Source organism: Zea mays, chromosome 9 (genome assembly GCF_902167145.1).
Source record: "Zea mays cultivar B73 chromosome 9, Zm-B73-REFERENCE-NAM-5.0, whole genome shotgun sequence".
NCBI lineage: Eukaryota > Viridiplantae > Streptophyta > Magnoliopsida > Poales > Poaceae > Zea > Zea mays.
Window position 1 is genome coordinate 114,308,097 of NC_050104.1, and position 14,369 is coordinate 114,322,465.

The 14,369-nt window shown below is 51.2% G+C and overlaps 1 protein-coding gene across 1 annotated transcript; it reads right to left on the bottom strand.

Annotated features, from left to right (window-relative positions):
• Positions 1 to 2,774: 2,774 nt before the first annotated feature.
• LOC109942594 (protein MAIN-LIKE 1-like) lies at positions 2,775 to 4,024 on the bottom strand. Its single transcript, XM_020544694.1, has 5 exons — positions 3,939 to 4,024; positions 3,731 to 3,803; positions 3,488 to 3,654; positions 3,199 to 3,415; positions 2,775 to 2,783 (listed from the first exon to the last, which is right to left on the bottom strand). The coding sequence occupies exons 1-5, from the start codon at positions 4,022 to 4,024 to the stop codon at positions 2,775 to 2,777; spliced, it is 552 nt and encodes a 183-aa protein (XP_020400283.1).
• Between the last annotated feature and the right edge of the window lie 10,345 nt (positions 4,025 to 14,369).

A 14,369-nucleotide genomic window follows, 5' to 3' on the forward strand; every position in this document is an offset into this window, starting at 1 on the left:
CGTGCCAACTATTCCTGATGCTCAATCTGGCCCCAATTTGATCCCATTAAGTCAGCCAGGAGATGGTCTGCAGACAGATTTAGCTACGTGTATCCCTATGGCACAAACCAATTGCAGTAAGTCTTATTGGCATTACATCTTCATTTTGGACCATGAGCACTTTGCTCATTCCATTTGACGTGGGACTGATCATCTTGTACATGTTGCAGGAGAGACTCCTACTCTTGTGGTTGATCCTCAGACCGAGGCAAGTGGCTGCTTCGGTGATGGTTTTATTGCCTCCAACAGTCCTGAGTTTAGGAATGAAGAGGAGCCATATGCCTTTGCTATGGCTGCCGATTCAGATGATGATCGCCCGGTTGGTGAACTCATAGAGAGTGACATTGAGATGTTGCAACGTGTTTTTTCCAGACGGTCGGGATCCTAGAGTGCATGAGTTCAGCGATCTTAGTCTTTCTCATCAGGCAAATGCAGAGGGAAGGGATGATGAGCTGCTTGACGCTCCTGAGGCCGGTCCTAGCATGATGATTGAAAAGGGTAGGGTCTTCAAGGACCTAACTGCCTTGAAGAGGTGGTTGCAGCATTACGCAGTCTTACGTAAGAGGCCGTATAGAGTACTTCATTCGTACGAGAAACGTCGTTACACGGTTGTATGCGACAAGGATAACTGTTCATGGAGGGTTTGTGCTAGGATACAAAAGATCACCGCAAAGTGGAAGATAACAAAAGTAGTGGGGCCACACACATGTGCTGAACATGAGTTAACGATGAAACATCGCCAATTGACATCAACCCTCATTGGGAAGCGACTTATGGGAATACTGCAGTCGGAACCAAATATGAAGGTTAGGACAATCATGAGGATCGTGGAGAATGTGTTTGATGGGTACAAGATAACATATGGTAAAGCTTGGAGGGCTAAGCAGTGTGCGTGGAAGATGATATATGGGGACTGGGAGTCTGGGTACGAGCAACTACCTGTTCTTTAGAGAAAAGTTAGAAAAGCTCAAAGTCGCAACAAATGCCGAAGGTAGAGATTGGTTGAATGGATTGATGCCGGATTTGGAGAAGTGGACGAGAGCTCACGACTTAGGTGGATGGAGATATGAGTTCCAGTGTAGTAACATGGCCGAGTCATTCAACAAATTATTGTTGGGCATACGTGGTATGCCGGTCACTGCTATAGTGACATTTACCTTTTACAAGCTTGTGGCTTGGTTTAATGATAGACACTCCCATGCAGTTGGATTGCAGAATGAGGGAGAGAGATGGGCTCCAAAGCCTAAGACCTTTCTAGAGAAGGCAAAGGAAAGGGAAAACACACATACTGTTGATTGTTTTGACTTACAGTCAGGGACATATGAGGTATTCCTTCAAGCTGGTACTACTTCTGACGGCGAGTCACAAGAGTCGAGGAAGCATGTGGTTGTCCTTAATGACTTGTCATGTACTTGTGGCGCACCTAGGCAATACCATTTTCCATGTTCTCGTCTAATCGCAGCTGCTCGAGCTCGTAACTTTGACTTAGAGAGGAGGATACCTCAAGAGTTTACTATTGATAAACTAGTGTTGACTTGGAGTCCAAGATTTATTCCTTATCGTGACGCGGGTGAGTGGCCTCCGTACGATGGCCCAAAGTATGTCGCTGATCCAAGCAGTCGTTGGACCAAGCGTGGATCCAGGAAGAGGATGAGGCACAAGATGGTTATGGATCAGGTTGGTGGTAGGAGTAGAAGGGGAAGGAGAACACCATTTCTTACCGACCCCGAGCAGTATGAGTGTGGCAAGTGCGGTAGACTTGGTCATAATTCACGCACTTGTCGTTGGCAGATTAGCGAGGTTTGTATTTTTAGTTTAATGATACTACCTTAATTTTATTTAATAAGGCTATATTACTTACTAACATTAATTTCATTTTGTAGGATGGCACAGTTCCACCTCCTCGACCCGTTCTACGACGAGAGCCACCGGGGGCGCCTTCTGTCGGAAGGCCAGGTATTTAATTGTAAATATGTTTTGTAGATTTGTTGTTGTACAAATGGTGTTGCTAATATAATATTTTTCCGTGTACGACCTAGCAACGCTTCGTTCTAGGACACACAATGGGTTCCTAGACATGGTGTTCGATGACAGGTACACTAATTACCTCAGACGAGCAGGTCTAGATGTAATATCGTACCAGTTACGACGCGGGTTGCCTACTATTGATTCGGCGGCCATTACTGCACTTGTGGACAGGTATTGTTAGGATTTTGTAAAAATATTCTTGAATCATTGAGCTCGTTTACACTAATTTTTTTTAATTATGTAGGTGGCGGCCTGAGACACATAGTTTTCATCTTCCTTTTGGTGAGATGACAGTCACATTAGAGGATACACAGAAGATACTTGGACTCGATGTTGGTGGCAGAGCAGTGACAGGCCAATGTGACTCTGACGGTTGGAGGGCTAGAGTTGAGGCCTTTCTTGGTAGAGAGCTTCCTGCTGAGGGCGTTGAAAGGACTGCTGGAGTAGGCATCACATGCAAAGTTAGCACATATCCAATACCTCTGTCGATAGGTGTCATGATCCTCAGACTTATCGACCTTACAAGGATCACCACAAAAACACATAGGCACTGGAACACCACTTGGCAAAGGCAGCGGGTCGAAGGCAGTTCCGGTCAAAGGACCCTTCCTAAATTTCCATAAACTCTATAACAATCACAAATATAATACACTCACAAAATAAGAGGTGGATCCAAAACTTACCTTGGTTTAGCATATTTACCATGCCTAGACATCCTATAAATCAGACGATATCTCTAGTTTAGAAGAATTGGAATGAGCACAGCAACAAGTCAGACGTAGGGTCCAACTTGTCTTCTAAAATAGTACCCTACGTCTGGCTTGTTGCTGTGCTCATTCCAATTCTTCTAAACTAGAGATATCGTCTGATTTATAGGATGTCTAGGCGTGGTAAATATGCTAAACCAAGGTAAGTTTTGGATCCGCCTCTTATTTTGTGAGTGTATTATATTTGTGATTGTTATAGAGTTTATGGAAATTTAGGAAGGGTCCTTTGACCGTAACTGCCTTCGACCCGCTGCCTTTGCCAAGTGGTGTTCCAGTGCCTATGTGTTTTTGTGGTGATCCTTGTAAGGTCGATAAGTCTGAGGATCATGACACCTATCGACAGAGGTATTGGATGTGTGCTAACTTTGCATGTGATGCCTACTCCAGCAGTCCTTTCAACGCCCTCAGCAGGAAGCTCTCTACCAAGAAAGGCCTCAACTCTAGCCCTCCAACCGTCAGAGTCACATTGGCCTGTCACTGCTCTGCCACCAACATCGAGTCCAAGTATCTTCTGTGTATCCTCTAATGTGACTGTCATCTCACCAAAAGGAAGATGAAAACTATGTGTCTCAGGCCGCCACCTACATAATTAAAAAAATTAGTGTAAACGAGCTCAATGATTCAAGAATATTTTTACAAAATCCTAACAATACCTGTCCACAAGTGCAGTAATGGCCGCCGAATCAATAGTAGGCAACCCGCGTCGTAACTGGTACGATATTACATCTAGACCTGCTCGTCTGAGGTAATTAGTGTACCTGTCGTCGAACACCATGTCTAGGAACCCATTGTGTGTCCTAGAACGAAGCGTTGCTAGGTCCTACACGGAAAAATATTATATTAGCAACACCATTTGTACAACAACAAATCTACAAAACATATTTACAATTAAATACCTGGCCTTCCGACAGAAGACGCCCCCGGTGGCTCTCGTCGTAGAACGGGTCGAGGAGGTGGAACTGTGCCATCCTACAAAATGAAATTAATGTTAGTAAGTAATATAGCCTTATTAAATAAAATTAAGGTAGTATCATTAAACTAAAAATACAAACCTCGCTAATCTGCCAACGACAAGTGCGTGAATTATGACCAAGTCTACCGCACTTGCCACACTCATACTGCTCGGGGTCGGTAAGAAATGGTGTTCTCCTTCCCCTTCTACTCCTACCACCAACCTGATCCATAACCATCTTGTGCCTCGTCCTCTTCCTGGATCCACGCTTGGTCCAACGACTGCTTGGATCAGCGACATACTTTGGGCCATCGTACGGAGGCCACTCACCCGCGTCACGATAAGGAATAAATCTTGGACTCTAAGTCAACACTAGTTTATCAATAGTAAACTCTTGAGGTATCCTCCTCTCTAAGTCAAAGTTACGAGCTCGAGCAGCTGCGATTAGATGAGAACATGGAAAATGGTATTGCCTAGGTGCGCCACAAGTACATGACAAGTCATTAAGGACAACCACATGCTTCCTCGACTCTTGTGACTCGCCGTCAGAAGTAGTACCAGCTTGAAGGAATACCTCATATGTCCCTGACTGTAAGTCAAAACAATCAACAGTGTGTGTGTTTTCCCTTTCCTTTGCCTTCTCTAGAAAGGTCTTAGGCTTTGGAGCCCATCTCTCTCCCTCATTCTGCAATCCAACTGCATGGGAGTGTCTATCATTAAACCATGCCACAAGCTTGTAAAAGGTAAATGTCACTATAGCAGTGACCGACATACCACGTATGCCCAACAATAATTTGTTGAATGACTCGGCCATGTTACTACACTGGAACTCATATCTCCATCCACCTAAGTCGTGAGCTCTCGTCCACTTCTCCAAATCCGGCATCAATCCATTCAACCAATCTCTACCTTCGGCATTTGTTGCGACTTTGAGCTTTTCTAACTTTTCTCTAAAGAACAGGTAGCTGCTCGTACCCAGACTCCCAGTCCCCATATATCATCTTCCACGCACACTGCTTAGCCCTCCAAGCTTTACCATATGTTATCTTGTACCCATCAAACACATTCTCCACAATCCTCATGATTGTCCTAACCTTCATATTTGGTTCCGACTGCAGTATTCCCATAAGTCGCTTCCCAATGAGGGTTGATGTCAATTGGCGATGTTTCATCGTTAACTCATGTTCAGCACATGTGTGTGGCCCCACTACTTTTGTTATCTTCCACTTTGCGGTGATCTTTTGTATCCTAGCACAAACCCTCCATGAACAGTTATCCTTGTCACATACAACCGTGTAATGACGTTTCTCGTACGAATGAAGTACTCTATACGGCCTCTTACGTAAGACTGCGTAATGCTGCAACCACCTCTTCAAGGCAGTTAGGTCCTTGAAGACCCTACCCTTTTCAATCATCATGCTAGGACCGGACTTAGGAGCGTCAAGCAGCTCATCATCCCTTCCCTCTGCATTTGCCTGATGAGAAAGACTAAGATCGCTGAACTCATGCACTCTAGGATCCCGACCGTCTGGAAAAACACGTTGCAACATCTCAATGTCACTCTCTGTGAGTTCACCAACCGGGCGATCATCATCTGAATCGGCAGCCATAGCAAAGGCATATGGCTCCTCTTCATTCCTAAACTCAGGACTGTTGGAGGCAATAAAACCATCACCGAAGTAGCCACGTGCCTCGGTCTGAGGATCAACCACAAGAGTAGGAGTCTCTCCTGCAACATGTACAAGATGATCAGTCCCACGTCAAATGGAATGAGCAAAGTGCTCATGGTCCAAAATGAAGATGTAATGCCAATAAGACTTACTGCAATTGGTTTGTGCCAAAGGGATACACGCAGCTAAATCTGTCTACAGACCATCTCCTGGCTGACTTAATGGGATCAAATTGGGGCCAGATTGAGCATCAGGAATAGTTGGCACGTCATCGATAGCACGATCAAAGTCTTCAGGGGGACGGTCTACTACAACCGGATGCACCACAACCTCCATGAGTTGCAAATGGGTCTTCATAGCCGAAGTAATATAATTATCCCAATCCAGTTGACAATCAATTGGGATGACTCGTCTTATGACATTTGGTGGATGACCGATATTAAGCACTCCGTCAACCGCAATGTCATCAGCTTCATGGTAACCTAACTTTTGTTTAGCCTTTGTAAACACATCTCTCAAGGAGGGTCTACCATCGAATAGTACCGGCACGTGTCGCATGTCAATGAACTTGGCATTTCCATATGGATCTTGTTCCACATTGCCTCCATGATACAAGCTCAAAAAATTGTCCATCTATTTGAAACACCAATTAAACATTTAATATAAACTGTGGATGGTTATTACCTAACCATAAACCACTAATTACTACCTAAATAAGTATAAATATAACCACCACCCACTAATATACTAACCACCTTATAAAATACTCATATATAATAATTGCAAATTTTGACAGCACCTCCCCTGCACGGGGAGGATAAAAAACATGCACATTTGACTCACATTCATAATATTCAATCAAATTAGCATTCATCACAATAACTAACATTCATTACATTCAAAAAACAACAAATCATAGCAATACAATCTAACATAATTAACACAAAATGCTTACACAATAACAAAAACCATATACAATTTACCTATACGGTCGGGGATGAACGTCAACGACGTGGGCGAGGAGCGAGCGCGACCGAGGGAGGAGCGCGGCCGGGACGGGACGCCGGCCGTGCGGCGGCGGTGGGAGGCGTCCGACCGTGTCGGGGCGGCGGCGCGGGCGGGCAGGGCTGGCGGGGCGGGCGGCTCGGCCGGGCAACCGGGTCGGGGCGGGGCTGCCGGGGGCGGGCGTGGCGGGGCGGGGCAGCGCCGGCCGGGGCAGGAGCGGCGCCGGGCGGGGCGGCGGCGGCGCTTGTGGGGCGGGGCGGGCGTGGCGGGGCGTCGCCGGCCGGGCGAGGAGCGGCGCCGGCCGGGTGCGGGCGGGGCGTCGCCGGCCGGGGGAGGAACGACGCCGGGCGGGGGGGCGGGGCGGCGGGCGGCGGGCGAGGCGTCGCCGGCCGGTGGAGGAGCGGCGCCGGCCGGGGGCGGGTGGGGCGGCGCCGGCCGGTGGTGGAGCGCCGCCTGGGAGTAGCGCGGGCCGGGGGAGGACGGAGGGCGGCGCGGGGTCTTGGGGCGGCGTGAGTTCAAACGTTTTGGAGAAGCTTGTCTCACACGTTGAATACAGGGGGTCGGCGCCAAGATCTATGGCGCCGACCCCCCTGACACGTGTAGCGCCGCCGACACGGGGGTCGGCGCCAAGATCTATGGCACCGACCCCCCTGACACGTCACTGCCCGCCAAGCCGCCACGTCAGGCAGACAGGCGCCAATATTATTGGCGCCGACACACAGAAGCTCGGCGCCAATGATGACGGCGCCGAGCTAAGGGTCCATTTTTTAAATGAAACTGCCAGGGGCATAATTGTGCAAAAAATACACAAAAAGGGCCAAATTGCAAAAAAGTTGGCAACTCGTGTTGGTTTATATTATATATAGAAATTGTATATCGTATGTAGAATCCGTAGCGGTGTACGGGTAACTAAGTGAAATAGAATATAGAAGGTTTCAATTAAAATGTGTCGTTGCATCTACATCATATTAGGTCAAACCATACACCAATGTCCTGGAATGGGCAATCATTATCAATCATTATGGGATAAGTTTAAACCGATAATGTTATATGTATTGCTGCAGGTTCATAAGCCATGGACCAATCACTTACTGCTGAATTTTAAAATCAACGAGTAATAGACCTCGATCCTAGACCTAAAATTTCAATTGACCCGCTATCAGGTTCGTGTCCGCGTCATTATCCTCTCTTGTTTTCCACCACCCGCATTCCCTCTCCCTCCCTTCCTCCATCCCTCCCTCCCTCTCTATGTGCCTCCCCCGATCTCCTCTCTTTTCTCATGCTATTTGCTCTCTCCTCTAGTAAAAGTCCGGGTCTAAGTGACATATCATACTAAGTTTAAGGACTCGGTTAACTCTAATATGACACACCATATCGACATTTGATGGAACAAACCAGGCTTAGATAGACCGATTGTTGAGATCAGATTTGGCACCTGAACGGTCGGACGGTCCATCCTTGTGTCTCATACGGTCCGCGAACAGATTAATTCAAGCTAGAGTCCTTATTTCTTGCGAAGTTATCCTAATAGCTCGCGGGAAACTATTGGATTTCGCCTAGGAATGGATCCAGACCTCCTCCCCTATACATATGAAGGGGTACGACCGATTGAATCAACCAACAATGGATATACAAACCAGTTTTTACCTTATTTCTTTACACATTAGATCTATGAGTAGTTCTAGCCATTGTTCTCAATCTTAATCTTCGTCTCGCTTCTGATCTACGTCATCTTGAGGCGCCTTAGATAGTGCCTGTTTGTTTCGGCTTTTTGCAGCTTTTGGCCACCAAAAGCTGCTGCAGACTGCCAAACACTCAGCTTTTCAGCCAGCTTTTATAAAATTCGTTTGGGTAAAAAACATTCAAAATCAACATAAACATATAATCGGTTGAGTCGTCTCAATAGTAGTAATCCGTCACTTTATAGATCCTGAGCCCCATGGATAATTTTATCTTTCTCCGCACGTAATCCTAATGATACTCAGATTCTCTACACAGCCAGATTCTCCCCACAGCTAGATTTTCAGAAAAACTGGTCAGAAAAAAGCTGAACCAAACAGGCCCATAGTCTTCCGATCTCAAGACAATCCAAGATCTTTTCTCGCCAACAGGGTCCCTCCCGAGATGCAGGGTCTGGGTACTTCCTGGAGCTCTCTTTGTCATCGTGGATGGTCTGGTGACATATCTTGGACCGTCAGGTGATCTACCGCAGATGGTCCGGTGACCTATCGCAGACGATCCGTCAGGCCACAAAGAAGTCTCTAAGGTTCTATAAGCTGCGCGTAGGCCATAGGGATCGTTAATATTTGGCCCCCGAAAGCGTTATAACGTACCAAGTTCGAGGATCCTGATGAGAATAGTTCATACACTGCTATATGCATATACTCCTACTTAATTTACTACTACCTCTATTCTCGAATATTTATCGCTTGTTAGTTTATTTTTGAACTAAACCACGACAAATAAAAAAGAACGGAGTAAGTATTATTTAGATCGCATACCATCAATTGTCATCAAGTCGTCATGGTCCCGCTACACATTCATCACAAGTTTAGAGTACAGCCGTATGGTACAGGCGGCATCCCGCCAGTGCATTCACAATGACTTCTTCACTACACCAGTAGTCTACGATGTATAGATGATGTAGCCTAGCTGCGACACACTGTAGCACCGCAACTTACGGTACAAGAAGAGAGATCCTTGGATCGTATGATGATCGCGGCTCTCTCTCTTGCACCGATCGCGTGTGAGGTGGAGATACATATATAGATGCTGACACACTGATAACGTACATGTGCTTCCATCCGGATCCCTGGATACCGGCACGTATGTACGTACGCGTGATATTTGAATCTGGTATCTGTATCTTTTGCTTGGACCAGCTTCTTTGTCGCAGCAGAAGCACTGTTTCCGTTGCTCCATGCATGCGCTGAGAGACACGAAGGAACGAACTTTTTTTTCTACAAAAGAGGGAGAATCTTGGCAGTTTTTTTCTCACACTCTAGCCCTACGATTTTGGACCATATTTATACCCACTAAAGAAAAAAATGACTTATACCAATACCAACTACTCATCACGAGTATAAGATTTTGTTGTACCTATACCCACCACGGGTACGGGGTACCCATCGAAAATCCATACACACAAACATTATAGTAGACATGATCATTTTGAATCGCAAAAGTAAATACCAAATACGAAATATTCAAACCTCATACGCTATCTGTCGGGGACCATAATTAGGGGTACCCCCAAGACTCCTAATCTCAGCTGGTAACCCCCATCAGCACAAAGCTGCAAAGGCCTGATGGGCGCGATTCAGGTCAAGGCTCCGTCCACTCAAGGGACACGATCCCGCCTCGCCCGAGCCCAGCCTCGGGCAAAGGCAGCCGACCCAGGAGGATTCACGTCTCGCTCGAGGGTCCCCTCAAGCAACGGACGCACCTTCGGCTCGCCCGAGGCCCAGGCTTCGCGGAGAAGCAACCTTGGCCAAATCACCACGCCAACCGACCGTATCGCAGGAGCATTTAATGCAAGGATCGACTGACACCTTATCCTAACGCGCGCTCCTCAGTCGACAGAGCCGAAGTGACCGCAGTCACTTCGCCGCTCCACGGACCGACCTGACAGGAAAACAGCGCCGCCTGCCCCGCTCCGACTGCTGTGCCACTCGACAGAGTGAGGCTGACAGCAGCTAAGTCCAGCCTCGGGCACCATAGGAAACTCCGCCTCGCCCGACCCCAGGGCTCGGGCTCAACCTCGACGACGGACGACGGACTCTGTCTCGCCCGACCCCAGGGCTCGGACTCAACCTCGACGCCGGACGACGGACTCCGCCTCGCCCGACCCCAGGGCTCGGACTCAACCTCGACCTCGGAAGACGGACTCCGCCTCGCCCGACCCCAGGGCTCGGACTCAACCTCGACCTCCGAAGACGGACTCCGCCTCGCCCGACCCCAGGGCTCAAACTCTACCTTGACCTCGGACGACGGTCTCCGCCTCGCCAGACCACAGGGCTCGGGCTCAACCTTGACCTCGGAGGAGCCTCCGCCTTGCCCGACCTCGGGCTCGGACCGACCACGTCGCAGGGGGAGCCATCATTACCCTACTCCCAGCTAGCTCAGGCTACGGGGAACAAGACCGGCGTCCCATCTGGCTCGCCCCCGTAAACAAGTAATGATGACACCCCGCGTGCTCCATGACGACGGCGGCTCTCAGCCCCTTACGGAAGCAAGGAGACGTCAGCAAGGATCCGACAGCTCCGACAGCTGTACTTCCACAGGGCTCAAGCACTCCTCCGACGACCACAACATCACATGAACAGGGCGCCAAAACCTCTCCGACAGCCACGACGGCATGTACTTAGGGCTCTAGCTCCTCTCTGCTAGACACGTTAGCACACTGCTACACCCCCCATTGTACACCTGGGCCCTCTCCTTACGCCTATAAAAGGAAGGTCCAGGGCTCTCGTACGAGAAGGTTGGCCGCGCGGGAGAATGAGCTGGCGGACAGTCTCTCTCTCTCTCTCTCACTCTCCCTCGCGAACGCTTGTAACCCCCTACTGCAAGCGCACCCGACCTGGGCGCAGGACAACACGGAGGCTGTGGGTTCCCCTTTGCTGTTTTCCCCCCTTTGTGCTCCGTCTCGCGCCAACCCATCTGGGCTGGGACACGCGGCGACAATTTACTCGTCGGTCTAGGGACCCCCGGGGTCGAAACGCCGACAATTGGCGCGCCAGGTAGGGGCCTGCTGCGTGTTGACGAACAGCTTCCCGTCAAGCTCCAGATGGGTAGTCTCCAGCAACCTCTCCAACCTGGGACGATGCTTCGTTTCAGGAGTCTTGAGTTCATGTCCCTCGACGGCAGCTACGACATGATACTCCTTCCTCCGCCGCGCGACAACGACAATGGCGGCCGTCAGCCCGCCGGCGGCGGAATCGACGACGTCTTCCCCACATGACGGAAGAGCAACATCCGGGTCTGTCCCGTCACCTTCCCTGCCTACGGAGGAGGAGGCGGGGCAGGCATGGCCAAGCAGGAGGCGACACCTCGTCGGCTGTCGAGCGAGTCGATGGCGCCGACGCCCTAATGGGGGACACGTCGGGCGTTGACCTCGCGTTTGAGACGAAGACGAGCGTCGTTTCCCCACAACATGCCAACTCCAAGCAGACGGACGACGCCAGCACGCTCGCGAAGGACTTGCTGGGCGTTAGCCTCGTACCTGAGATAACGGTGCAGTCCATCCCTGACGCGACTTCATCACCACCCGTCGATCAAGAGGTACCGTCCATTTCCTGTTTCATGCCTTTTGAATTCAACTGCGACCCACCAAGCGACCCCGCTCCGGTGGACGCTTTCATAAAGGCATATCCAAACCCTCTGGGGTATCATATGCGGTCAACCTGGGACCGACTGACGGCCGTCTCGACCTACGGGCCCCTGGGTTCCGAGGAAGATGACGAGCCCGACTCTGGTTGGGATTTCTCCGGGCTCGATAACCCCAGTATCATGCGGGACTTCATGACCGCATGTGACTACTGCCTCTCCAATTGCTCCGATAGCAGCCACAGCCTCGGCGACGAGGACTGTGGCCCAAGTCGCGAATGCTTCCATGTCGATCTAGGGGGTCTCGACGAAGGCAACCATCTTGGTATGCCGGAGAATGGTGATCCCCTTAGGCCTGCGCCTCGCGTTGACATCCTTCGAGAGCTAGCTATGGTCCCAGTCCCTGCGGGGGGTCAGGACGCACAGCTCGAGCAAATCCGCGAGGTACAGGCCAGGCTCGATGAGGAAGCAGGACAACTTGTGCAGCTTCGGCAAAATATCGGGCAGGAGTGGGCAGGCCGAGCACCGGCCGGAGAAGCGCGTCATCTGTCCTAGGACGTCCAGCACCGCATCGCCAACGATGCCAGGGCGAGGCTGCCCCCGGCTTCCAGTGGGGTTGGCCAGAACCTGGCTGCAGCAGCGATACTACTCCGAGCGATGCCGGAACCATCCACCACCGAGGGGCGGCGTATCCAGGGAGAGCTCAAAAATCTCCTGGAAGATGCCGCGGTCCGACGGGCTGAGAGCTCTGCCTCCCGGAGGCAGGGGTACCCCCCGGAGCATCGCGCCGCGGCTTCCCGATTCATGCGGGAAGCCTCGGTCCACACCGGGCGAACGCGGAACTCAGCGCCTGCGGCCCCGGGTCGCCTCGGCAACGAGCACAACCGTCGCGACCGTCGAGCCCACCTCGACAAGAAGGTGCGCCGAGGCTACCACTTGCCGCGACCTGGTGAGCAAGCTGTGTCGCAAGGCTCCCACCAGGGCGAGCGAGCTGATGGACATCGCCACCAAGTTCGCCTCTGGTCAGGAGGCGGTCGAGGCCATCTTCCGGAAGGACAAGCAGCCTCAAGGGCGCCAGCTGGAAGACGTCCCCGAGGCGTCCGCTCAGCAAGGCGCGAGGAAGAAGGGCAAGAAGAAGTCGCAAGCGAAACGCGACGCCGCCGACGCGGACCTTGTCGCCGCCGCCGAGCACAGGAACCCTCGAAAACCTCCAGGAGGCGCCAACCTGTTCGACAAGATGCTCAAGGAGTCGTGCCCCTATCATCAGGGTCCCGTCAAGCACACCCTTGAGGAGTGCGTCATGCTTCGACGCTACTTCCACAAGGCCGGGCCACCGGCGGAAGGTGGCAGAGCCCACGACAACGACAAGAAGGAGGATCACAAGGCAGAGGAGTTCCTCGAGGTCCACGATTGCTTCATGATCTACGGAGGGCAAGTGGCGAACGCCTCGGCTCGGCACCGCAAGCAAGAGCGCCGGGAGGTCTTCTCGGTAAAGGTGGCAACGCCAGTCTACCTAGACTGGTCCGACAAGCCCATCACCTTCGACCAGGGCGACCACCCCGACCGCGTGCCGAGCCCAGGAAAGTACCCGCTCGTTGTTGATCCCGTCATCGGCAACATCAGGCTCACCAAGGTCCTCATGGACGGAGGCAGCAGCCTCAACATCATCTACGCCGAGACCCTCGGGCTCCTACAGATCGATCTATCCTCGATCCGGGCCGGCGCAACGCCTTTTCACGGGATCATACCCGGGAAACGCGTACAACCCCTCGGGCAACTCGATTTGTCCGTCTACTTCGGGACTCCCTCCAACTTCCGAAAGGAAACCCTCACGTTCGAGGTGGTCGGGTTCCGAGGAACCTACCACGCAGTGCTGGGGAGACCATGCTACGCCAAGTTCATGGCCGTCCGCAACTACACCTACCTCAAGCTCAAGATGCCGGGCCCCAACGGGGTCATCACCATCGGCTCCACGTACCGACACGCATACGAATGCGACGTGGAGTGCGTGGAGTACGCCGAGGCCCTCGCCGAATCCGAGGCCCTCATCGCCAACCTGGAGAGCCTCTCCAAGGAGGCGCCAGATGCGAAGCGCCACACCGGCAACTTTGAGCCAGCTGAGACGGTCAAGTCCGTCCCTCTCGACCCCAGCAACGATGTCACACCCGGATTTTGGGGCACCAAGACCCGGACGCGAACATAATCACCAGGTGTGCTAGGACCAAGTCTCACACATATGATGAATCATGGCATAGGATCGAATGTCACATTTTTACTACATAATAGGAGTTCTATACAAAATAAATAAGTAATTACATTATAAGGAGACAACGGTCCAGCAACCCAAAGTTGACTGGGAGACGATGACCTAGATTTCTCACGAACACGCCACAACATCCTCCAAGCGCCTCATCCTGCGGTACCTGTTCTTGACCTGTGGGGGGGGTGTGTGAGACAGCAAGAGTGAGCTCACATATGTTCATCGCTCAACAAGTTGTGGGGAATAATGTGCATGAACTCACCAAAGGTGGGAGCTCACGTGAAGTGTAAGGCTTACCAAAGAGGATGGTTAGAGCTGAGCAT

Bases quoted from the DNA above. Each gene is read 5' to 3' on its own strand.
- LOC109942594 (XM_020544694.1), bottom strand. From the start codon at position 4,024: ATGGTTATGGATCAGGTTGGTGGTAGGAGTAGAAGGGGAAGGAGAACA. The intron at 3,804-3,938 runs GTGCGGTAGACT...TTCATTTTGTAG, and splicing joins GAGCAGTATGAGTGTGGCAA to GATGGCACAGTTCCACCTCC. The intron at 3,655-3,730 runs GTATTTAATTGT...TTTTCCGTGTAG, and splicing joins GTCTTCTGTCGGAAGGCCAG to GACCTAGCAACGCTTCGTTC.